Source organism: Stegodyphus dumicola, chromosome 4, assembly GCF_044657685.1.
Source record: "Stegodyphus dumicola isolate Sdum_Otavi_A_Nest chromosome 4, ASM4465768v1".
NCBI classification, from domain to species: Eukaryota; Metazoa; Arthropoda; class Arachnida; order Araneae; family Eresidae; genus Stegodyphus; species Stegodyphus dumicola.
Genome location: NC_140771.1, coordinates 218848994 through 218876584, shown reverse-complemented (window position 1 = coordinate 218876584; position 27591 = coordinate 218848994). Strand labels below are relative to the sequence as shown.

At 30.3% G+C, this 27591-nt stretch overlaps 1 protein-coding gene across 2 annotated transcripts in view; it reads right to left on the bottom strand.

The window, feature by feature from the left end:
- Positions 1 to 3912: 3912 nt before the first annotated feature.
- LOC118181643 (cathepsin L-like) overlaps positions 3913 to 27591 on the bottom strand; it is a 28858-nt gene continuing 5179 nt past the window's right edge. The window contains exons 5-13 of one of the 2 annotated variants that reach the window (XR_015040885.1): positions 27401 to 27514; positions 23707 to 23952; positions 22445 to 22525; positions 20956 to 21075; positions 13456 to 13520; positions 13244 to 13337; positions 6067 to 6190; positions 4352 to 4425; positions 4080 to 4241 (exon numbers count right to left, since the gene is read on the bottom strand). Coding sequence is in view for 1 of the 2 variants with exons in the window: in XM_035350808.2 (XP_035206699.1) it covers positions 4167 to 4241; positions 4352 to 4425; positions 13244 to 13337; positions 13456 to 13520; positions 20956 to 21075; positions 22445 to 22525; positions 23707 to 23952; positions 27401 to 27514 (869 nt within the window). In the remaining variant the exon portion in view is untranslated. Of the gene's footprint in view, positions 4242 to 4351; positions 4426 to 6066; positions 6191 to 13243; positions 13338 to 13455; positions 13521 to 20955; positions 21076 to 22444; positions 22526 to 23706; positions 23953 to 27400; positions 27515 to 27591 lie in introns of both variants that reach the window. The other variant, XM_035350808.2, reaches the window with a different exon arrangement.

Below are 27591 nucleotides of genomic sequence, written 5' to 3'. Positions count from 1 at the left end.
CCATTCAAAATACTCCCTGTATTAAAAATAGATAATTCAGTGGAAGAAGAAATTTATTTTTTTAGATATTTTTTTATGACACAGAAGTTCAACTTGTAGGAACTATCTGCCTGTAGCAGCAGATGAAATTTTTTTCCCCTCTAACAATTTTAATGACTATTATAAAAAAAACCCTCCAAAATCAAAATGTACATTTTTATGAATCCCATGATTGTAACGCCATTTTTTAACAGTATAGTGACTCATGATGTTTACATTGAAATTCTCTAATCCAGTGATACCGCCAAAAAAGTTGGAAAGTTTCGACCACTTTTGAATAAAATAATCAGGAATCTCAAGTCAGGCTACACTTTTAAAAGGACTACATCAATAAATGAAAGTTTTTATTGTGGAAAGGAAGAATTAAATTTTGCCATATACCTGCTAAACAATCCTGATACAGAATTAAACTTTATAAATCATGTGAATCTAAATCAGGTTGTAGGGTTTATATTTATTTTTAACTAACATTTATTTTAAGTTTAAACTATCTTTCCTGTCAAGCCTTACTTTCCCCTGGAACTGCCAATGTCAGAATATGTAAATTTTAGTAGAACGCGCAAGCATTCAAATTATCAGCGGAAGTATTCTGATTTAAATAGGAAGGAAACAAGTTCGGTGAGATATTCTTACTTAGCGAGCGCGGAGGTAGTTAGCGAGAATTGAAGAACCCCGCGTTGCGGCCTATGTGCTTGGCGGGAAGTAGTGGTAATCGTTCCAGTGAGCTTCAAGTCTGCTGAATTAGCAGCGGTATTGTAAAACGCGGTGAGTTAGTTATTTTAGAGAGCCTCGTAGTTAGAATCTTGTCTTTACTTTCTTTTCAGGTTATTATTTTTATTTGACTGCCAAGTTGGCACAGTATGTAAGCGTCAAGAGGACGCAATTGTAATTTATTACGTTGAATAAAAAGGGACTTAAACCCTTCACAAGGCTCTATCTTTTATACAAGTTTTCACAGTCACCTCTTGGTTGCGTGCAAGTTGGAGGCGCGCAACGTTATAAGGTTATATCTGTAATTTTATCATTTACCTTGGAAAAGAAACGAGTCAAAATTAACTTGATGATTATGTGGGGAAGGAGTTATTAAAGCTCTACTTGAAGAACTTCCTGGTCAAGGGTATCATTTATATTTTTTCATGTCTACATCATTGGCAGATGAACACTTAGAATTGGGACAAATAATTGCAGAACTGTAATGAGAAGGAAAGGAATGGCTGAAATTTTCTGCTGCCCAAAACAAAAATTGGTGAGATGTTAGTTTTGCACAAAAAGAATCTAAACATAATTAACTGCTTTCAAAGATAGGCGGAAAATGCTAATTATTTCAATACACGATACAAAAAAAATGTGATACTGGAGAGAAAGACTGGATAACAGATAATCCTACCATGAAGACAGAGTACATCAGAGAGTTAAATAAAATATGTGGGGGGTGTACAGTCAAAAGTCGTTAATTCGGACACCCATAATCCGGAATGATCTGTAATCCGGACCTCAAAGCTAAAAATTTTCTGTGCATAGGCGTTTACGCGTGCACGTAAGACCTTTTACGACTGCGCATATGCGTGTACGCAAGCGCAGAATACGTTTTTGCGTGCGCATTTTATGTGTAACGGACGGTATAAGCTAAAATTATCTAATTATCTATTTCAGTTAATGTTGATGGTTGCATTGTTCCTTAATTTTCGAATTGGATCCAGCTTATTATTTTTTGCAGACTGTAAGAGCAATACTATAAAAGTAAACTTGAATTTTCGATTCTGGAGCTCCCAAAGGATCTACAAAGTGAAAGCATGTTTCGATGTCCATCACACAAAAAGTGGAATTGCTGCAAAAAATGGATAAAGACATGAAGAATGTGACAGAGAGCTTAGTGAAAACGAAAAAATTTCGATTGACAAGTTAGTCGGTATTCTCGGCACAGCAATTAATGGGACTTGAACAGCGGAACTTTGTTACTGAACAAACTGAACAAGAAATTATGTCTGTTTATAGAATTAAAGAGAAAGTATTATCACATAAAACAAAGCAACTTAAACAACTTACATTGAAAGAAATGTTTAATAAAGTAAACAAATAAATATTAAGGGTTTTTTTTTTTTTTTTTTTTTTTTTTTGTAAATTTTGATACCTCTTAGATCATAATTGTTCTTTATTTCATAAATTACTGTTTCATATTTTTAATTTTATAATTTCTGCATGCCATCTTATGAGATTTAAACTGATGATCTATAATCCGGAATCGCCGAAGTCCCAACAAGTCCGCATTAAAGAGTTTTAACTGTATTTGTTTAGCATAGCGACACTCTGGCACTAAGTTCACTTAATATTTCATTCATATTATAACTCACAATGCACAAAATTTATATCATTTGAAAAATTATTTAATCGTTGCCGCATGTTCTGTTCAAATACTATGATAAAGCTAGAACGATGTATAAAAGACATTAAACAAACAAAACAAAAAAGAAACAGTTTTTCACAGACGATTTAGTATTTCTCATTCAATTAATTCAGTTCTCACTTTGCGACAAGGCAAAAATACATAAAAACTCAAAATATCTGAATTAAAAATTACGAAGTAAATCTTAAACATTTATTTCATCGAAAAAATTCCAGAAAGGATTACGCATTATTTAATTCGCAATAATAAATGAATGCATTATCTTTGTTGTTGTGAAGCTTACTTTCTCTAGATTGACAACAAATCTACTATTCTGCTGTTTCAAATGTACACAAATATGTCCACCATGTTATTCAAAACTTAACTGCACTTAAACAGCTTTTAAACTGCTGATAATTGTACAAATATTGCTTCCATATTTACGAAAAGCATAAAAACCTTAACTGGAAGATAGAACAACATAATTCAATCATTTTTAAAGCAAAACATGTACAATTTACAAACATATTAGAGTAAAGAAACTGAGATCACCGAGACGAGTAACAGAGTGAATATATATATTTATATACGTTTGGTGTGGCCGATTGCAACCAAAATATGAGATGCACATCTACATGTTATAGCAGTTTTATATACAAAATTTCAATGTTCTGAGGCTACTCATTTTTTAGTTATGCGAGATACGTTCATACAGACGACACAAAAAATTCTCTTCAAAATTCATTTTAAAGCAGTTTTATAATTTTTTTGGAGGAAAAGAATCTTTTATTCTGTCCTTATGTACAGATGTCAAGCAAAAACATCGTTAAATTGCATTCGATAGCTGTCAAAATGGATATTTTCATTGAAATATGCTGCCTGAAACTTTTCGCGATTACAATACTTTATATGTATAAGGAAGTAAAAAAGGAAAACAAATATATAAAGTATGTAAATCAAAAAATATCTAAAACATTTATCACCCATATTCTCTGCAAAACATTGTTATACAACATGCTCATCTTTCTGTAATTTCCTGGATTTAAGCTTAGTAATGTAAGAAAAACCTTCCAGCCCTGTAGAGATCTAACTTTTTTCCTTATTTCCTTTCTTCCACAAGAATTCCCAAAATTTGAAGCAATTAGATGTTTTTCTTACTTGTAAATTTAATAGTATTTCTTTTCATAATTGTATATTTATGCATTGACTGAATTTTATTTTTTAAATAATGCTACATAATTATTTACCATGATTTTGTACACGAACAAAATAGCTATATTTGTATTATTAAAAATTTTTATTTTATCATTAAAAGTTCAAACTGGATATTACTATAAAACATGATATCAAAATAAGAATCAACATGTATGTGTGTGAGAGAGAAAGAGGGTGGCTTTGTGTAAACTCTATATATTAATTAATTAATAGATTAAAGTAATGTATATTAAATCCCACTTTTCAGCATAAATGTTAATGAATGCACACAATGGTTAATCTTAAGCTTTTTAATTATCTAACAGGTAAGGCATACATTTAAAAAATTATTCAAAGGGATTATTTTTTCATATAAAACATTAGTTCATTTAAAGAAAAATAAAAAATAATCTCTATGTATAGTATTGAGCATGTAAAAAATAATATAAATTTTCCTATAAAATCCACTGATGTCATTATTAAAAATCACAAAGGCTATACAAAGAATAGTTCTACAATTAATAGCAGCTCATTGGTCTTCACAATCATGCTAATCAACAACAGCAGAAGTTGCCATCATATTTAGGCCACATGTTCCATCACCACGATAAACTCTGTAATAACCCTAGATACAAAAAATTAACTTATTAAATATTTATGTGCCAATAAAAAGCTCCCTTAAAATTACACTATTTTATATTTATGCGAGCACATATCAATTAACAGAAAAAGTACCTGTTCTCCCCACGAAGCACCCCAACTGTTTTTTATTATCCAGAATGGCAGTGTTTTCTTGAAAATTGGATATGCTGTAAATCAAAACGTATTTTACTCAAATTATATTTGAAATATTGGTTTATCTAATATTATAACTTTACAAGAATGACAAACTAGTATTCACTCAGTTCTTTAATATAATCATAAATATCTTCAAATTTAAAAAAAAATGTCAGTTTAAAAAAGAAAAAAAAAATTCCCATACATTAATCCTAATATTAAAATCGTAAAAACAACCTTGTATTTAGCATAAGTATATTGAAACAATCGATTTCGAGGGCAGCTAAAGGTCCCTCCTCATCAGGAGAAATACCTAGAAAGAAGAAAAATAAAGGGGAAGGAGTCTCAGAAACACGTGGTCCTTATCAGCACTGCATGTGGTTATAACCGGATTTTTAATCAGAGTTACACTGGCCGCCTACTTTTACTGAGCCAAGCTATCTGATCAAACATGTAACACAAAGGACAAGAAAATTAGCGAAGTTAAAAATAGGGAGCGAGGGGCAACTGCACCTTCACGCTCAAAATCTGAACTTCGAATAATGGAAAGCAACCACTGAATGGATTTTTATACCCTCTGGTAGTACCAAACGCGAGGAGGTAATGCCATCTATTGGCAAAAATAGTAACTGAATTAAGATAGTAGAATTTTGATATATGGCATTACTTCCTCACGTTTGGTACTACCAGAGGGTATAAAAATTCGTTCAGTGGTTGCTTTCCATTATTAAAACTCTCTGCAATCCTGTCTTGTCTCGACAAACTCTGCTTCTGGATTTGAAAGTGTGACTGTTGCTGTTATACTCCCACAATTTGGTACCATCCATTTTACGGCTATTTATAATCCACCACGAAATCGACTTTCTGAAAATATGTTAAAAAACTTACTTCCTGAAGATCAGCAAGTTATTATTGCCGAAGACACGAATGCTAAGCACCTCGAATGGGGATGCCGTCGTTCTAACACCAATGGACGTATTATGCATAATTTTATCTGCAATCATCCTGTTGCATTACATGTACCTTCTGAAGCCACTTATCGTCCTGCCTCTCCAAATCTCTCTGACATCTTGGATATTATCCTTACAAATACTTCTATCCCTGTTTCCTTGGAAGTCAAGGCAGAACTTACATCTGATCATGTACCTGTCATTACTTCTCTTGGTGTTTCTAAAGAAGACCCTCCTATTACCAGAAATAATACTGACTGGATTACTTTTCACAATATCTTAATCAAACATCCTCCTATTTTCACTTCACTTTCTACCAAACAGGATATCGATCTTGCCATTCAAATCTTCACTGACAGTATACTGAAAGCTTTCAGAGATGCTACAGTTACCATTCAATTAACTAACAATAATATTCGACTACCTCGCAGTACCAGAGATATTATCAAAGAAAGAAACCGATTGCTGAAGCTTTGGCACCGTAACTGGAACCCTGCCCTTAAAAGAGAAATCAATATTTTTAATAGAAGAATCAAGAAGCTTATCACTGATTTTAAAAAGGAAACAAGAGAAGATTTTATATCTAAACTTAATATTAGTGATGGTTCTTTCTGGAAGTATCTTCAAAATCTTAAAAGAAGTAGTATTAACAATAGACCTATTCATACAGATACTAAAATTGCCTACTCACTCAAAGATAAAGTTGATATTTTCGCTGAATACCTGGAAAAGCAGTTTACTCCTAATATGGAGCCCATGAATCAGAACTTTAAAGATGTTCTGGAAAACTATGTGTATTCCTGGCTTCATTCTTCTTCGGCTCATAACATCCCAAGGCTTACTTCTCCTATGGAAATTACTAATATTATTAAATATCTCAACATCAAAAAAGCTCCTGGAAGTGATCAAATTACTAATAAAATGCTTCATAACTTACCTAGAAAACTTATCAGTAAATTCGCTAGTATTCTCAATGCTTGTCTTACTCTTAACTATTTCCCTGATCCTTGGAAGCAAGCCAAGATCTTTCTTCTTCCCAAACCGGGTAAAGATGTGACCAAGCCTGATGGCTATCCTCCCATCAGTTTGTTATCCAGCCTTGGTAAAATTTATGAAAGACTTATTCTCACAAGATTGGAACCTTTTCTTCACCTGCTACCTAATGATCAGTACGGATTCAGAAAAAACCTCAATACTACCCGACAACTAGTAAGAATTGTAGAATTTGTGGGATTTGCATTCCATAACAAGCAAAGTGTTGCGCTCCTTATGCTGGACGTGGCAAAAGCCTTTGACCGTGTCTGGCATGAGGGGCTCGTCTTCAAGCTTATCAACTTGGGACTTCCTAGAGAACTCATTCTTCTGATCTTCTCCTTTTTGCAGAACCGCACTTCTTCGTTGCTTAAGGAAATGAAAAATCCAATTCAAGACTTATAAGATCCAGCGTCCCACAAGGAAGTATTCTCGGTCCAGTACTATATCTTTTCTACATATCAGATTTTCCTCACCCTGGTTTGGACAATTACTCTCTGTTAGCATGTTATGCTGACGATATGGCGATTGCAATGAAATCCATCCAAGCTAATCATGCAATAGACAAAATGCAAAATTACCTCTATGCCGTAGAAGACTGGTGCACAAATTGGCGCGTAAATATCAATGCTAGCAAGTCACAACTTTTAATTCTTAGCAAAACAAAGAAAAACATTGCTTTTAAAGATCTCTACCTTTTTCAGGAAGCTGTTCCTCTGGTCACAAAGGCCAAATACTTAGGAATTATTTTGAACCAAAAGGCTCACATGGTCTAATCACATTAATAGTGTCAAGAGCAAAGCCATGGGCATAATATGCAGATTTCTCCCGGTCATTGGAAAATATTCAAATCTTAGCTTGCGTACCAAAAAACATATATATACCACTTGCATTCGACTGATACTTTGTTATGCTGCTCCTGCTTGGAACACGGTCACTCAAACTCAACTGCATCAATTACAAGTAGTGCAAAACAAATTTCTGTGCATTATTACCGATTCACACTATCTTATCCGCAATAAACTTTTACACAGAGACTTAAAACTTGAGACGATTCCAGATTACATCAGAAGATCTAATGAAAAATTCTTCAACAAAGCTGTGCAATGTGACTTTGTTAATTACTCCCAAGTCTTTAATTATGAAATTCTCTTCGAAGATAGAAGCGTCAGACCACTTGCAGCTCACACCTTCATGGCAGGAGACGACAACTTTTTCACTTAGATCCTCAGTTGGTAGCTGTTTATACTTCCAATGCATCTGATTTTGATTGAAGTTCTTCTGTAGCTTGAATATTATTCTTGGAGTTTGATAATACTAATGCTGTGAGATTTGCTTAGGTTGTTGTTGAATTGCTATAGTGTATTGTGTTGAATAGTAGTATTTAAATTGTGTTGTATAGTTGTTTTGTATTGTGTTGTATTTCGCACTACTGATTGAAGTTGTTTAATTGTATTTGAATTTGTCATTGGAACTATTGCTGTAGTGTATCTTCTCATATTGTTGTCATTGATTTACATTGTCTTGGGTCCTCCTTAAAAGTTACGATCGCTCGTCACGTTTTGCGAACTTGTCCGATTGGATTGTCTTGCTCCTTTTGGTACTTCTCTTCTTCCCCTTATATCCGTTTTCTCACCTGAGTTTTTCTCCACGTCCGGATTTCTTTATGTCAAGTGCCCTTGGGCTTTAATTCTGCAACCGGCAATATTGCTCTTCACAATAGCTCGGTCAATTATAGAGTCTAAGCTTTCCATTATTCGAAGTTCAGATTTTGAGCGTGAAGGTGCAGTTGCCCCTCGCTCCCTATTTTTAACTTCGCTAATTTTCTTGTCCTTTGTGTTACATGTTTGATCAGATAGCCTGGCTCAGTAAAAGTAGGCGGCCAGTGTAACTCTGATTAAAAATCCGGTTATAACCACGTGCAGTGCTGATAAGGACCATGTGTTTCTGAGACTCCTTCCCCTTTATTTTTCTTCTTTCTAGGTATTTCTTTCTCCTGATGAGGAGGGACCTTTAGCTGCCCTCGAAATCGACTGAGTGTTTCAATATACTTACGCTAAAATACAAGGTTGTTTTTATGATTTTGATTGTCACATTAGCGTGTTTCTCTTCTAGTCTAATCCTAACATGTTTAATCTAATTAATCATAATTTGAGATTATTGGTTCCATTATGATGGAGTGCCCTGTCACAGAACACAAACTGTTTTGATTAAATTTACTTGAAATTTGGGATAAAAACAGCTTTAAGCTATCCAAGTCACTGTCCTAATGGCATCTAGTAGCCTCTATAGCCCCTGGCTTGGGTCCACTAGATTTTTCTTCCTTCAGGATTGTATTAAAATTTTCAAAATTCCTTAAGAACACAAAATAACCATTATTAATGTTTTTAGCAATCTCCATATTGATATTCTGGAAAAGATCATTGATAATTATTTCACATGTCATCCTATATACAAGATCATCTACTTTCAGTTTTGTATTTCACACTGCTATACATACAAAACTATTTCAGCAAACTGTTTGTTTCAGCAAAAGTTTTATACTTTAGCTTAAATGTCAAACATCCAATGAAAAATCATTAACTCCATTTCAAATATTCTGTAACATCATGAGAAGACATCGAGTTGCACGCTTGATAAATCCTTTTCATACTATTATTCCCTATTTGCAGTTTTTATGTACATTTTAAAATAGCCTACTCTGATATTATATTAATTCGCTATAAAAGTTAACTAAGACTAAGCCCAAGCTATTTAAATTCTCATGCTTCCACCTTACCTAGGTCTCTCCTAGCAGTGAGGAGGAAGCTGATTGGCTGAAGCTAGAAGGATACATGACAACCCCCTAGCTTAGTTTGCATAGCTAAGCAAAATCTGACAAATGAATCAGCACGTGACCTCATAAATTTATTTAAAAAAAAGCTCTAGTGAAAATAATGATAATACACTCATTTTCCATTACATACAAATAATCCAATCATGGTGACCGTATAAAAGCCCAATGGATGAAAGTGTATATAACTTAAGACCACAAACAGAAGCCCACTGTGATAATTGTCCATGCAACAAATACCCATGTGGATAAAAGGCAACACACATCAAAGAAAAGCCCACATGAATAAAAGGGCATGTTTTTTATCAATAAAAAAGTATTTTAATTATTATTATAAGTAATTGAATATTTAAGTCTGATACTTGATTCTCAAAAACATGTCTCTTTATATATGTTATCACTATTTTATTTTATTACATCCAAAACAAGCTTTTCGGCTTTGATTAAATGATCAAGTATAATGTTTCGATGAAAAATCTGAGAATTTATTTATTTTGTGTGCATGTGGAAATGAAAAATATCATTGTGGAATTCCCTAAAGCTTAACAATATATGGCTAAGACAGGGGTTATCAACCACGGGAAGAATTTCTTAGTTTCAGAACAAAATGCAGTCAACTTTGTATTATTTAGCTGTTAAGTATTTTAGTTTTAGTTAATGAATGTAAAAAAAAAAAAAAAAAAAAAAAAACTTTTATTCAAGTTTTAGTAATTATCAACATTCTCTATACTTTTTGTTGTTTAATTTATAAAACACATTAAAAAATTACTTAAATAAATGTTCATGTATATTTCAAATTTCAGAAAAGAAGGGTAGAGAAATGATCTTCTAGCGATGAGGAAAGAGGTGCATGGGGCAAAATAAGTTGAGAACCAGTAGCTCAGACAAATTTACTCATATACTGCAATATTATAAAATGGTAAAGCTACTATTTAACTAAAGATTAGAATAAACAATTTTTATAGTTATCGCAAAATATTAAGTATTTTAGTTCTTAAAGCAACATCTTGGGGAATAAAATTCTAGAATAAGAACTTGAAAGATAACAATAAGTATTTCATTTCTCAACTTTAAGACCATACTTTTACAAATATCCTATTGTAAATTAAAGCTATCCTTACATGCATCTTCATTTTTAATTAAACACATCTGGTAACTTCACAATGATTATACCAAATGTTATATTAGGATCCTAATTTTTAAATTTGCACTGAAGTTTCTAAAGACCTGGTCACCTAGAGAGTGTCCTCCAAAAACACTGCAGAGCACTGTATCAATTCTGTTCTGAATAAAGCGTTACTAATCATAGAAAACTGGACCCAATTAAACATGAAAGCAAACTTTGGTAAGAATGTTGAATCTTTCTCCCTGACCCACCACTCCTTCCTTTCACGACTTTTCATGAAGGATGTTTAATCTCAACTACTGAAAATTTCAAATATTTTCGGTGTAAACCTTTTTTTATTTTTATTTTTAAGAAAATTTTCTTAATCATATGTACAGGATACTTCGAGCTTCAAGAAGAGTCTCTCTCTTAATGATTCTAACTCTTAAAGATTAAGAGATTTCGCTCTTAAAGATAAGTTCCAAGTGGAGTTACTCAAAAACTACTCTAAACACAACTTATAATGCCTATATTTTACCTAATCTACCACTGTGAATTTTTACTATTGTTGTGAACCATTATTCACTTCCTCTAAGCAAATTCTCAATTTAGAGACATTCCAGAATCATTCACTGCGTTTAATAACAGGTGCAGTGAAAACAACTAATACTGATTGCATGCAATTATATACTAATAATAGACCTATTACTGTGACTATCTGGGAAAGTATTGCACTTATTTGGGAGAAAATTATCAGAAACCAGGGATGCCTATCCCTTTGGGATCAAGTTTCCTTTGTGCATGAGTGGAATCTAAAGACACAAAGTGGTTTTATCCAAGGAGTTTATGAAATGATTTCAAGTTTGAGCCTAAATTTTGTGGTTGAACATTTCTTATTATCTTGTAGCCTTACTGAAAAACAAGGGTTTCTCCATCTGCCTCGTACAAGAGATGTTCAAAATTGAGACTTATGAAAATGTGCTCAAAGCTTTGGCATACGAAACTATAAATTCTTACTACCTGGAAGGAGACTGGTTGTGAGTGTACACTGATGGTTCCACCAGAATGGGAGATATCACTAATGATGGCGCAGGTGTTTATTGTGATTTATTTTCTTTACACACACCCGTTGGCTAATCTCTTAAAAGGTGAAATTGCAGCCATCCTTTTATTGTGCAACTACAGACTTATCCAGAGCATTTTTCAAAGGTGGCCTTCTTATCAGATTATAGAGCCATCTTTCAAGCTATTGACTTCCCACTCTTTCCCACTCTTCAGTTGTCAATTGCTGTTTTGATCTTCTTAACTAGCTGATATATCAGTCACCGCTGTTTTCTTTGGCTGACTACCAGCAACATTTCAACCTTTACAACTGTACTTGTCATTTGGATGCCTCTCCAATTTTGTGCAACAACACTTTTATCAACTCCAAATTCGTGGGCAACAAACTATGCCTCACCTTAAGTTTGCTAATAATTCCACCAAGTGTAAAGGCATTGTGAAGTTTTCTTGTAGCCAAACTGCCCATACAATCTCACTTTCATTTGCAGAAGAATGCCTGGAAATGCACCTTCCTTTCTTCTTTTTAAATTGCCTTACACACTGTGCACCGACTCCTCACATCCTGCATGGTCTGACACCATGGTGCTAATATTTGAATATGCATCACATTTCTACTAAGTTGGCTTTTCATTGTGCTGAAACCATTTCACAGTTTTTAAACATTTCACAGTTGTATGTTGAAAAGGAATTTGCTGCTAAAGTTTTGCACACTAGTACATATTCAGAAAATATAATAACATAAAAAAATTAATAATAAATACATTATATGCTGAACATTAAATTTTCAAAACAGATGAAAAGAAGCTCTCATACAATACCTAAATAAAAAAATTTTAAGTGTTGTAAAGTTATGGCTGTATATGCCGATATGCAGTTCATTCAGCAACCAATCTACTAACACTATTTTTTAATTATGCTCCAGGGGAATGCAAAATCTGGTTATTATAATACTAGAGTGCCACTAATCATTGCTGTAATTTGACAGAATGCAGTGTGGAATTTTGATCACATAAAAGTGAGTTATGATCAGTAATTAGTTCAATAATTGATCCAAATACTCAACACTTTAATTTCTTTAATGATCACACAATGACATAAGCGTTACGTTTAATTTTCCATCAGTCCTGCTGGAACTTTGAGAATTTTTGATTGAATTGTGTAAGTTACACCCTATCAGCTTTGCCAATTGTAAGTATGCTGCCTCTTTGAGGCAAACAAGCAGCTTTACACCGGAACTAGGAACTAGCTTTACAGTGGATTGTGTATGGTTTCATAAGATCTGGAGTGTAGATGTATTTCTAGCACATCAGAAAAAATTTAGAGTTTTTTTATTGAAAATTTTCTTTGGCATATTTGTTACAAGCGATAACAATGCCAAATGTGGTTTACGCACTTTGCTAAAATTATTTGAAAGCATGAACGATGACTTTTTTCTGCTCGTCTACAATGAAAAAATGGAAAAGAAAAAATAGGTTGCTATAAATTAAGAAGTTTGCCATGTGAATCATTCTTCGTGCAATATGAAAAAAAAGTGCTCCAAGATAAGTTTTTGAATTTTTCTGTAAATTCCACACCAAATTTTACAAAATTTAATATTTAGGCATAATTTGAGTCATAGAATCAAAAAATTGAAAAAATTGGCATGTCATTTTAGGAAAAGTTGGATTTTGTGTCAAAATACCTGTGTTAGATCAATGCTGTATATAAATCTAATATATATCCTAAGTCACGCTTTCGAGACATGAAAAACGAAATTTGAATTTCGTAAATCGGCCCAATAGAATGGCAGATATAAAACTGTCCCCTTTTTCTTTTGCACAGTGTATCAAAAAATAAAATATAGCAATATTAATAAATAATTAACTTACTGTGAACACCATAACCAACAATTAATACTCCATGGTCCAAATTAGAAGGATCACATAAGAATTTCCATGGATGTGAAATACCACCATAATAAAACTACAGAAAAGATTAGACTAAGTTTTAGAATTATTTTGAAATTCAAAATTAAATGTAAAAAATCTATATTTAGAATGAAAACATAACAAAACAAAAAATTTAACTATATAATACTCACCTGCATTGCATTTGCATTAATACCAATGGAAATAGGACCATTTTTCACTAGCCATTGAGCCATCTCTAGAAAAGAAATATGTAAAAAATATATTATGTATATATTCAGGTGTATATATATATATGCAAATGAGTGTATGATTATTTTAGGATTAAATATAAAGACTCAAGATAATTACAAAGATCACACAAAAAAAAAAAAAAATTTGTTACTTGATATATAACAGAACAACTTTACAATTATATAATTACAATTAAGTTTGATAACAGGTGGCACAGAAGACACACATGGGTTACAATGCCTCTTTTTTTCGGGGAAAGGAGTTGTTGTAATTTGTTTATTTAATTTTTTCTTTGTCAGAACTGTGAAGTACATTTGGAAGGCACAACATAGAGAGATTGAGTCTTAACAGTGCATGTAACTGATAGAACTTTATTTAAAAAAAAAAAATAAAGATCTATTATTCTTAGTCAAAAAGCATACCATAAGCACTTCAACGTATGCAACTTTCCTCATTAAACTATAATTCTCCATACGGTAACATGCTTTCGGCAACATTATTCAGTCTGCAATTGCCCAGGAAAGGGTAGACGACACTTAATTCAAACTCCTAAAAATATTCAAGGAGTGAGGGGCAGTATTAATGATAACTCCAAGATATCAACCCAAAAACGTACATCTCAGCTTGAGATGAATCAAAAGTCACAATGAATTTTAACAAGAGAGATGAAATTTTTTTGTGCACAAAGTACAGAGAGTACTACAGATACACAAGCCAATCTCAGGTACACTGTTTGCTTCCAAGACATGGGGACAGAACAACAAGACTTTCTTCAGAATCTGATAATGAGTGATGAAGCTCATTTCCACTTAAATGGGACTGTGAATGCAAAACTTTTAAATATGGGCACAGGAAAACCCCAAGGTCATGTGTCAACATAATTTGCATTCAATAAAAAAGTGTACAGTGTGGTGTAACCTCAGAACAGATCATCAGTCTGTTTCTTTGAAGGTGATGTCATAACAGTAACAAGGGAGCAGCACTAGAACAAAATCAGGGACTTTCTAAGACTGCCTGTGATGAATAATCCTGCACACTGGTTTCAGCAAGATGGAGCCAATGCTCATATAGCACGTGAAATCTCGCACTGCGTTCCAAGGAAGCATTTTATGGTGGGTACTGAGAACATCCTGCAATTTTTTGTGTTATGTATGCACTTCCATCCTTTATCAGCTGGTATTCAAGAAAGGGAATCAGAGCTCACATAAGCACCTTAATCCTGGGAAATACTCACTCATTTATGATCAAAGAATTTGCTTCCAATGCCTCTAGAGGATTGCTTCTGTTAATCATAAGATAAAGATGTTCTGCTGCTCTCAGCTTAAGTCCAGACAAACAGATTTAGAAACAGAGTTTGAAAGGGACTAGCACAGTAAGTACAGAAAAGGGTACCTAACAGCATCAGAGGGTCTTGGTTCTAACTACACTGGATGAAATTTCTGCTTAACCCATTTTATTGAAGCACTACATTACTGAAAGATAAAAATGAACTACAAACAGGTTTTTATCAGCTACAAACAATTTATTATAGATCTGTATGCTCAGTCTTTTGCCAGTTTCAGTTTTATAAAATGAAGAGATTAATTTAATAAATGGCAGTTTTTGTATTGATTAGTATGTATTTGCTTTGGTTCCAGGAAATTTTAATGTAACAAGCAACTGAGCTTATTAACCAGTTAGTTTAATATGAGACGAGTACTATATTCTTTTAAAATGGAATGGATTATAAGTAATGAAATTTATAATATGTCAATAAAAAATGGATACTTTACCAGAAAGGTTACTTTACAAAAGAAATACAATTAGTAATAATCTTTCACATGGCCATTACATGGTGAATAACCAACAATTCTTTACTAAAATCTCTTTTGAAAGCAAGTGGATACATATTTTTATTCAGTATTTTAAAGAATTTATTTTGTGGTTGATTGAATTGATCCATAATACATTTAGAATTATGGATATGCATAGATCCATAATACATTTAGAATTATGGATATGCATAGATCCATAATAGATTTGAAATGATTTTGCATTTTAATAGCAATTCTGCTGGGAATTTATACAGTTTTTGTTAAAACCAATATCATCAAAAGTTTAAATTTTGCCTAATTTTATAGGTGACAACTTTAAAATTAGAAACTTTAAAAGGTGAAAGTTGTCAATATACTTTCACCTAGCAGTTAAGAAGTTAAAGGGAGAAGTTAATGGATGGCTACCCTCTCAAGGCATTCTCTGCAATGATTGCATGATAAGTAATATGGAACAAGGTATAATAATAAATTAACAAGAAAGGAGAAACCTCAGAGAAAACCAGCTTAGGGAAAAGCAATGTTTTGTACTGTGAACATTTCACTGCTAGCTTAGCTTACAGACTGCCTGTCATAAAATTTTTAATATCTTGCTGAAATATCTTAATTATTATTATATGCATCATTTCTAATGTTAGCCAATAACTGTGTTAAATTTTCCAAATAAAAACCTTAATTAACCAGTAAAATAGAACTTCACTAGCATCCATGCTCTTGGTTGTACTGCTAATATGTACCTTATCACCTTTCTTATTCAAATTTATTATAAAAATGGGAAAAAGTCAAAAGTAGTTGTTTAAGAACAGATGTACAGACAGCACCAATTTACCCATTTGTTGATCTGAATATAACTAACTACAAGTATATTGTTATGGAATAGCTATATTACATTCTACATTATTCACATCCAAATTGTCATTATGTGTATATATGTGTGCAAGTGAACAAGTGAGTGAATGAGTGCAAAAATGACCAAATGAGTGAGAGGAAGTATAAATTTTTATTCCTATGACAGAAAAACAAACCTAAGAGGAATTTTCAAGTAATTGTTAATGCATAATAATCAGCATTACATTTTCACAACCATGACAAATTTAATGCAAAAACCATTCATTGGATTTCTATTGAATTAAAAAATAATAATATTGAAGTATAAAAATGAATTTTTCTTTTGATATTTCTCACTATAATAAATTTTGATCGTTATTATAAATCTATAAAGGCCCCTTAAAAAGAACAATAAGTTTTAAAGAAAGGTTAATTATAATTATCCTATTTAGAAGACCAAGCAACCCCAGTCGGTCTAGCAGAATAATATTTTCATGTCCTTTTGAAAGCAGTGTAAAATAAAAATTTTTTTAATTGACACACTGCATTTCCTGTTCCATGGTGTTTAAAAATATGCAAAGTCAATTGAAGATGGCAAAATTTATGAACTCCAATAATATTACAGGATGAACTTAATATAAACAGAGATAAAAAGTTTTGTTTACTTATTATATGAGTAAATATTCCACAAGTGGCCTAAGTAACATGAAAGAAAGTAAAAGTGCAATTTCTTAGTGCTAAAAAAGGTAATTTAAATCATATAATTTTAATTAGTTAAATAAATTAAATTTAAAAAACAATGTTTTTAAAACATTTGCCTTCAGCTGTTTCAGCAGACCAGAGTTAAATTTTTAACACGTTGAGCACGGTGCCGAATTTGCTGTCTTTGCCGTTCAGCCGGCAGTGAGCTAAGCCGTATTTTTGTTTAGAATGTTTCAATACATTTCATTAAAACTAAATTTGATCACATTTCATTAAAACTATATTTATTTTTTAACTTTAATACTGTCCAAACGAAAATTCCAGTGCCGGTCCCCGGGGACAGACGGCGGTCACACGGAAAGTTCACTGCCGGTCCCCAGGGACCGGCGCCACACACAGCGTGTTAAGCTTGCTAATAATATGAGTATTTTTTAAATTTGTTGCTTCAATTATGCAAGCAATTCCAGTGCTGTTTCCTCAAATAAGTTTCAGGCATTCATGTAAATCCTGTCTTTAATATAAACCCACATGAAGTAATCATGACAATTAATATCTATGTGGGGGGAATCATTCGATAACATTTACAGATAATTTTTATAAATCTAGCTCAGTTCTTCCTTCAGTAAATATTTCAAGAAATTTTGGCTAAACGCTCAGGTTTCTTAAAAAATAAAGCAGGGATTCTCAACTCTGGTTTGTAATAACACATTTTAAAAGAATGGTTTTTCTTCCCTGATCTCCTTAACCTTTTCTTTATACATACAGCACACAACATAATAATAATACAAATAGTTGCACATAAAGCGGGATAATTAGACTAAGAATCAGAACAAACATTTTGAAAAAAAAAGGAAGGTTTATTAGATTTATGTTTTACTACTTTCTGCAGTATTATTTTTTTTTTAATTTACAAACATAAACAAGTTTTCAGAAACACAAGTACAAATTCTAATTGTACAAAAATTCCATTTTAATAATGTGATGGCTGCACTTGACGAATTGATGCAATTTTTTTAATACTTCATATAAAATTCCTTAATTCTTAAAACAGTTCTTCAAAAATATCCAGCTTCTTTAATGTTTTTTATAGTAAATTATTGATTTGACTATAGCCTGCTTCCACTAGGTAAGCAGAGAGAAAATCAATAATGTTGGTTTGGTAACAACTTTTATTTTGGAATATTTCTCTTGGATGGCTTTTAAATTCAAAACGTAGTGCACCCACAGTTTTGAATAAGACTTGTGCTTGAACATCCTCTATCAATACAATCAGCTCTCCTTGCATACCAAGATCAGATATATAGCAGTTCAGCTGTTCTAAGAGCTGTTCTGGCACATTGAAATATTCAAATTCTTGAAAGTTCACATTAAAATCTTTTATATTTTACAAGTGACCTATATATATCTTTTCAGGAAGTTTTGCATTTTTCCTGTTTATTTGGTGTATTTTCTTGTTTCCTTGCATTTATATTTTTATAAGCATAGATGCATTATATGCACATACGCATAAAAAATTTATGCATTTAGAACATATTGTTGATGTAAACAATTATATTATTATAAAAAAACTATATATTTTTGTGATTTATATAATATTTTAAAATTATATTATATTCATTTTACATGATTTTTTTTTACTTTATGATGCAGATTTATATCAATAAAAAATTGATTATTAATTTTATTACTAATTTTTTAACTCAGTTGGATCTTGATTATGTTGATCAACTGCACATGCTATCAAACCCTTGATCATAATTGGCCCTCTTTAAAACTTGAGTAATCCCCAGGGAATCAATATTAACCCCACTAGGAATCCCTGGTATAAAGTCATCCTCAATGACTCAATAATTAGATGACATGGTGATTCAAGTATAAAATCCTCTTCCAACAGTTTCAGATAATTTTATTCATAGCAGTGATGTGCCATGGTTTCTACTGAATAGGACAGTACTTTTCCGTTTTGCTGGCGCAGGTGATAAAGTCGCCAGTAATGGTACAATTGATGCCAAACAGAATATCCTTGCTGGTAACCTTTTACACCTCACTTTCAAAATAAGTTGCAGACATTTCTTATCAGATTGATTGTTTCTTTCAATACTGGCATACAATTACACAGAATTTTTCCCAATGTCCTAAGGCCATTCGCGGTAATTAAGTCAATTAGGATGCAATCACACCACTCATCTGAAGGCGAAAATACAGAAAAGTCAAGGGTTAAATTCATCAATTATAATGAGAATGCACTAGCGAAGTAAAGCACTGCGGTTTTACATAATTTCTGAGTAAGCTTTTCGTACGAATTGAAATAATTCTTGCATTTAAACTTATATTCCAAATTAAGATTTAACTTGAAATTAATGTAGCTAATTACTGAGAGAATTAGATTTTTGTAGCATAGTTTAACGTGAGATGAGATCACTTGGGGTCAAGTGATATGAACCGATGAATCAGGATGTTGAACCATTAAAGCATAGTAAATTCTTAAATTAACACCTTTTTACAAATTTATTGTCTTTATGTATTGGCTTTTTACAAAATTTTAAACGATATTAAAATGTTTATGCCTTCAAAATAAAAAATTCTTACAACTAACATTTGTTAACTAACTTTTTTTTTTTTTTTTTTTTTTTTTTATGTATATTGAATGTTATTGCCAATAAAGTCTGCTTGGCGAGATTTGCTCCAGCAAAATGGAAAGTACCAATAGAACTAAGTATGAAGAAAAGTTATAATCCTCTCTAAGATGAACACACACAGGCAATGGTAGTGGTTATTTTAGAGATATGAAATTTCATACTAGTGTTTACTTATATGTTCATAGGTCTGGTCACTTTCAGAAGTAGTCATAGCAGGGTTTATTGTATTTTGAATAAGAAGGCTAATGCGTACAATAATAGTTAATATGCTTTGATAAATTTATGAAAGTCAGATAAAGAGGGGAAGTGATCACACCAAAAATTTAAAAAAAAAAAATTTTAATCTTATAGATATCATAATGAGTTAAAAACATTTTATCTCAAGAAGGTCATAAAATCAGTGATACTGATTATTTCTTAATTTTATAATTCATAATTTTAAAATTATATAATATTCCATTTTGGAATAACAGGTATAACATTTTATGTTTGTACAAATGTGAACATGCAGTGTAGATTACCTTTCATCATTGTTTTTGTATCTTTTGAAAATGTATTATTCCACAAAATATGATGGTTAAGTGGTTGCATCTAGCTACTTAACTTGGTATTACTACATCTAATAATCTTGCTGTATTTTCTACTTTCCTAACAGTAGGTTTGCGGCCATATTTCTTAGCTAAAAACAATTTTGAGTTGCCTAAAATCTTGCCATTTAACTAAAAAATATTTAAAAATTGACAAAAAAAAATGGTGATAATTGGCCTCTTTAAAAATTAATACATTTTAAAATTTTAAAACTTAATGTTATTGCAATTCAGGTAAGATCCTTTGACCCCAATTTTTCATTAATTTCACATTAAACTTTGATATTACTTTTTTTGTTCCATTAAAAAAATGTATTATATATAGATATACTTTAAGGACACAGAAACTCGCATTAAGACTTTTTTTTAATCAAAGAATAGAGGTTGAGCTTAAAAATTTCAAAAATAAACTCTTATAGCACAGCAATTACATAAAAAAATTAAAAGAAATACAATATAAACATTGTAATAAAATATTTTTTATCATGTTATCTGAGTTAATATGAACATTATTACATTTTTTAATTCAGTAATCAGCCTATTAAATGCAGAATTTTTGCCTGCAGTGATATTTTATTTTATAACTTTTTGTTTGCGAACAAAAATATGAAATAAGAGCAATTTTTAAAATTTAAATTGAAAGTGGACTGCTATCAACTTGCTTCAAAATTTGTATTTCACTATTTAGAAAGATTTATGTCTATTATTAAATTATTAAAAAAACAGTGTGGATTAAAAGCTTTAAATCATTTACCTAGAATAGAACTCATGTCTTATGTAATCAGAAAATAACTTTGCACAAATAAAAGAAGTTAATTAATAATATATGTAAGTTTTAATGAATTTAAATGAAATAATTAACTTGAACTCACCTGTTTCATTTTGTGATATCGTAACAGATCCATTTATGTACACTTTTGCTTTTGATTTCACGAATTCACATTTATCATTTTCTCCTTCATATGGATAATCTTTTTCTCTTTCCAGACCTCCTAAATATACATCAAAATTAGCAGTTTAGATAATGTAATGAATGATTTACATTATAACTATTCTTGAATTAAAACATATGTTATATAAGTATTTTTAATATACAAAAAGGAAAAAATTATTTAATTTCAAAATTTTTTTAAATATAAAAATACTTCTACATAAATTATTGTACTACAAACAAAGCATTTTACTAGAATAGGACAGGACTAGCATTTTACTTTACTTTTAAAAGTACTACCTTACTTGCTTTTATTTTTAAAACTTTACTTTTGTTTTTAAAAATCAAAAAGAGATTTTTCTCTTCAACATAATAACAAATTTATGGCTAATTCATGATCTTAATATCATTCAATAGCATAGCTACTTTATTATATTCTTTTGTAAATATCAGGATTCATAAAAGCCTTAGTATTTATGAGCATTGCTTAAAAAAGTGACACACAAAAAACAACACTGTTCCTTCATATATAAACTTTGATTGTTAAAGTACTATACGTTAAATTACTTATTATGATAAAATTACTTCAGGACTATCTTATGAAAAATGTATATATGGTGAATTTTTCATATGAAATTAATCTGCTCTCAGATAACATACAGAAAGCTACAGGCAACCAGGCCAATGATTTTTATGCATCTGCTGCAAATTATTAAGAAAATATTTCATATTTAAATATCTCTCTTCAGAGAAAAGTTGTATATGACCATTTCCCCATAAAAAATCTTCAAACTTAAAATAAATAAATAAATAAATAAATAAATAAATTTCTAAAATTTATTCAAAAACAAAACTTTTAATTTAATTAGTATCACAGGAAAAACAAATAAATACAGCATATTTTCAGTATTTTTAATAAATAAACTACATGTGACCAATGATAATTTTTTATTAATAAATATTTAAATGCTCTTCATAAAAATATTATGTTAGATTAATCAAATAACAATGAAAAATAAATAGCAAATTTAAAACTCATAACTAATTTTGTAAATTAAAATCGGTGCTTCTCTTATTACAGCAGCCCTCAAAATTTAATCGCTAACCAACCAAGATGTAACCTAATGCAAGATATAGGAACACATGGTGAGATATCTCGGTTGATTAGCTTATTCAGTCTTGAGGACCACGACAATAAGGAAGTACCATAAAATCTTTCACTCTTTTACAAAAGTACATTAAAAGATAAAAACAATAAAATAAAATAGAAAAATAACTAAGATTAAATGTTTTTAATAAAAATGAGGCAGGAAGCTGTTACTCAATTTTGAGTTGATATCTGATATATTAATGATACACATTAATAACAAATAGCACAATATGTGATATTTGATGAATGATGAAGTGTAATATAAAAACAAATAACTCACCAAGTCTCATAATTTCTTTATATGCATTACTCGGCAACCCACCATTACATCCTTCATCTATTTTATCACAGTCAACTAGCTCTGAGAAATGATGCATCATTTTAATTAGACTTTATTTAAACATATTAACATTAGAGAAAAAAATTTAGCAATTCACAACTCAAAGAAGAAATATTCTCACACATACAGTGTAATAATGAACAGAGAAATCTCATTTCACAGTCTTTAAATAATAATAAAAAATAATAATAAGATAAATCCTGAACTGAATTACTGCCTTCATTGTCAATAATTTCCAAAGAATTTTAAAGAAATACATAATGTAGACATACACGTGTCTAAGCATTTCAGTCAAAAATCATCAGAGATAATGAAAAGAAAATACTGTATTTTCTACTGAACTTGGTGTGGTTTTCTATTCATTTTCTCTTTAAAAGGGATTTGTAAGTTTGGTTTATTTGATTACGGCAAAACACTCGAGGGCTATTTCCCTAAGAGAAGGAATGCCATTAAGAAAGGCCTTTCTAAGGGAAACTGGCTCATATCCATGTTCACAAAAATGCCCAAAACACTCTTTAAAATTTTGGACCTCAAGGGAAAAATAAATAATCAATTTTATTTGCCTTGCCTTTCATATATAAGAATAAAAAACAAAGACTACACCAACACTATTTTAAACATTAGAATTAAAATTTTCCAAAAATTCTGGTGTGTTACTGGAGTATTTTACTTCTATTCTATCAAAATTCATAGAAATATTATTTTTGAAAAACTGGTCAACTTATACGGCAAATTCTACGCTTTTTATTAATTTTCACTAAAAATATTTCTCTTAATTCATACAAATTTTGAAAATAGGTTCATTACCTAAAATTGAAAACAGTGCTCTATATTTTCATTCACTTTAATTTTGATAATATTTGAAAATAGGTTTTAAAATAGAGTACATAAAATAAATATTACAAATTTTAATTATGTGAAGGCGCTTGCATTTCAAAGCTGGATATACTTTAATAGAATGTTTCCATCACCTAATTTTTTTGAAAATATCATCCAAATCAGAGAGAAAAAATATTCCAGCAATTTTCAATGGAGCTTGCAAGAAAGTAAAATTCTATCAAAGGATCAAGTTAAATCGATTTCTTACTAGAATAATTTATTAAATAAGCAATTATTAAATAATTTTTAAATAAAATTTAAGCAATTTATTAAATAATTTTGAAATATAAATACAGAACACAAATTATAGGAAATTTTACTACCTTGTTCTGAAAGTGAAATCAATGCCTTTTCCTTTATTGCCCACTGTCCTTCAATATTTCCTGTAGTAGAAAATGCCCAGCATGATCCACACTGACCTTGATCTTTCACTTCACTGACAACATTTTTATCTCGCCAATCAAATGAATCCGGAATTGAAATTTGAGGAATTTCAGCAGTTTTGCCAACATTTTCAGGTTTCAGAAGATCTGGTCGAAAACCTAATGCATGCTTTTTAAACTCAGTATCTAAAAGAAAAATTGAAAATTTTCATAAAAACTTTATAAAAATATAATAATCATGAATATATTCATAAAATCTAACACTAAATCAACTGTTAAATATATTAAAAGGATCTGCTGGAAAAAAAAAATCATAATATATCCTAACTGGAACATATTTAAGATAACATTTAGACTCAATTAAGTAACTTCCCTACCACCGAAACATAACTATTTTTTAAACTAAAAGGCTAGACTAATCTTGTACTTGGTATTTTTCAAAATTATTATTTGGATATTAAAAGAAAAAGCTTATTAAAACAAATTATGGAAAAATATAATTTAAAGATAAAAAAAATATTTATTTTTAAAACTTTTCTACTTTTTTTTTTCACTTTAACAACAGAAGACTAAGTAATATTTTAAAATGTAAAATTGATGCTAACAAAATTTTATAATTTTAAAACAAAAATGAAATTTAAATATTTAATTTGTGAAACAAATATTTTCATGTTTGTCAGTTCTACCTTCTATCTCTTGGAGGAACTTGTAAAGAATATATGTAACTTGATTAACTGTGAATGAATAATATCAACACAGGTATCTAAAATGAAGAAAATCTACTACTATTATTGGCTTGCTGCATGAAATTATCATAACAGACGCATGTATTTCAAGACATCCTTTAAACTTACTCCTTATGGATAAAAAGAATGAAATGAAAATTTTTAGCTTTTTTAAAATTAAACTTATTTACATTTACAATCATCTACATACGGATTTTCACAGATAATCTTTCTCGGATTTTTTTTAACTATTTGCTAAATTCTATTAGGGAAACAATTAAAAACTACAGAATAAGAAAATGGAATTATGTTACTCTGAAAGAAATTTCAGATTTTTTTATAACATCTAATGATGATATTACCATCACTGATGCTTCAAAGCACATTTCTACTGAATTTTACACAGTACTGGAGTTAACATAGAAAATAAAACAGTTATTAAAAATATATTTGAAGATTAGAAATATCTCTGGAACAGATTTAATGGGTGAAGATTTGTGGAAGGTGTTGGAATGCCACAGATAAAAAAATTAATAAATGATAAGCTCATAGATTTGAAACTGTAGATAGAACTTAATGAAGAAGTTGTCATACATTTTAACTGAAAACTTTTATTTTGAGATATTGTAAGATTTTAGATTGCAAAATCAGGTAATGAAAGGATATAATAATGCAAAGTATTCCAATATCTATCTGTTCCTTAAAAAAAAAAAAAAAAAAAACCACTGTATGCTTTCATATTACCTGTAAAAGAAACAGACAGAAAATTTGCCAGATAAAAAAGTAAGACTTTCATAAAATATAAAAAGCACAGCAATTTATAAACAAGGTACAATCAATATGACCAAACATGACTATCCATAAAAACTCACACAGTATAGTATAGAAGTTGTTCAGGTTTTATTATGAATATTACTATTATTTAATGTAAACATAAAATTTTATGACTGTGTATGTATTATTTTTAGGGGTACTTTTGATTATTCACAATAACACAAAAAAATCAAGAAAAAGTATTCATGAGGCAATGCAGCATATCACCAAAACATTTGTGTGGCAAGACATGATGTCGCAAAAAAGTATTTATATGACAATCCAGGAATGCACATAACAAACATCTCTTTTTCCCAGTGTGCAATACCCTCCCTTTTTTTTTATTTTTTTATTAAATTCAGCAAAACCAGATCACAACGTACATTGGAAGAACAACATTACAAAAAAAAAAAAATTAAAGAATGATTTCTTGAAAAAGGTAAACGTTTTATTAACAATGTTTTTTTGCTTTTTAAATTTTATTTATTGATTGCTTTTTTGTATGATTTTTAGAGCACCATTTATTTAGAAAATGGCTCTTTCTTTTGAAGCATTAGCTTGGCAAAAATCTTTGAATTTTTCCAAGGGATATCCTGTTGTGGAAAGAAACCCATTTCTCTGGAAAGTCCGCAACAAGTCTGTGGATGCTTTCCAAAGTCAGCAATGAGTTCACGATATATTGGAGGGGGTGAGATAACCAGAAAGTTCCTATTCTTTAAGACACTGATCACCACAGAATTTTATACAAATTGGTTGAAAAACTACTATTGATTTTCAGGCGTATTCTGAGAGAATTTTATACAAATTGGTTGAAAAACTACTATTGATTTTCAGGCTTATTCTGAGAAGATAAATAAACCTATCTAGTATTTTATTATTTTGGTGCATTTTTTAACAAAGTTTAAAGATTTCTGATTTGCAGTCACCAGTGCCAGTCACAAAGGTAATAGAATAACAGGATGACAAGAAAATGATGTCATGGTTGTTATAAAGATAATGTTATGAGTCATGAGAGAAAGTATGCCAAAAATAAAAACAAAAATGTGACAACATATTGTCCTCAACATCCTTCTCAGCCACATTATTTTTAAGCATATTTTAATAAAACACATTATTATTGATTTACTTTTTATCTGTTTGTTCCACAATTATGTTTGTTAAATTATAATCTTGATATTTTCTATTTTCTTATCAGTGAAATCATGTTTGTACCTAATGAGTTATTTTTTACATGCATTCTTCCACAAATGAGCAAATATTATGTTTCTTTTAAATAGTTTCTTTTAAATAATGTTCTCTGGCCAAAAAACAACAATATGCAGGAGGGCCACATCACTCATTTTATATAGTGAAATAAACAGAGTATGGACCAGCATTGCTGAATGGTACCCCAGATATCAGTCCACTTTGCCAGTCAACAGCAATGCTGAAAGAAACCAGACTTCTGTCACTGGTGACCAATGTGTTAAGCCAAATTCTAGGGGAGGGAGGATATACAATCTTTCTTTATTATATATCCTACATTTTACATTATAAACAGTCAATGCTCCATTTCATAATTAGCATAACTTCAGAATAATTACATATTACTGTTATCAAAGTATATTAGGAATAAGTCTACGAAACAAAGATTTCAATTTATTGATTAATATTTATCACATACATACCTTTGAAAGTACTACAGTTTCAAATGAGTTGAAAATATAGAGCAAATGTTCAAATATAAAAAGGAGCATGTATAATGATATTATGAAAAAGAGAGAAATGTTGAAGGAGCGGGAAAAAAAGTAAAACAGATATGTACAAACAGATAACTAATGTTAAAATTTAGTTTATTAATTCATTTAAATATATCCTTTCAATTTATGATATATTTTATATATTGAAAGGAAATAAAATTCTGTAAAAATTAATACAAAAATCTATGCAGCTACAAATTCACAGTTTGATATTAATACTGAAATAACATTTAAACAAAATGCAAATAATCCACAGATAAATATTGTACGTTTTTCTTACATTTCAGCCAAAAAGTACTTTCAATGCTTTAGTTTCTAAAAATTTCTTCTTTTTAATGGTTATCATTTCAAATTTACCTGTCCAATCTGCAAACTTTGTAATTCCATATCTTGCAGTTCCTCGCTCATGATCATTCAAAAATTTAATCTTTTTCAAATTTGTCTGAAAAATTTTAAATCTCCTTTGTTTCTCTGAAAAAGGAAAAAAGACCCCTTAAATAAAGTATCAAAATTAAGAATTCTTATAACCTAAAAATAAAATATAAATA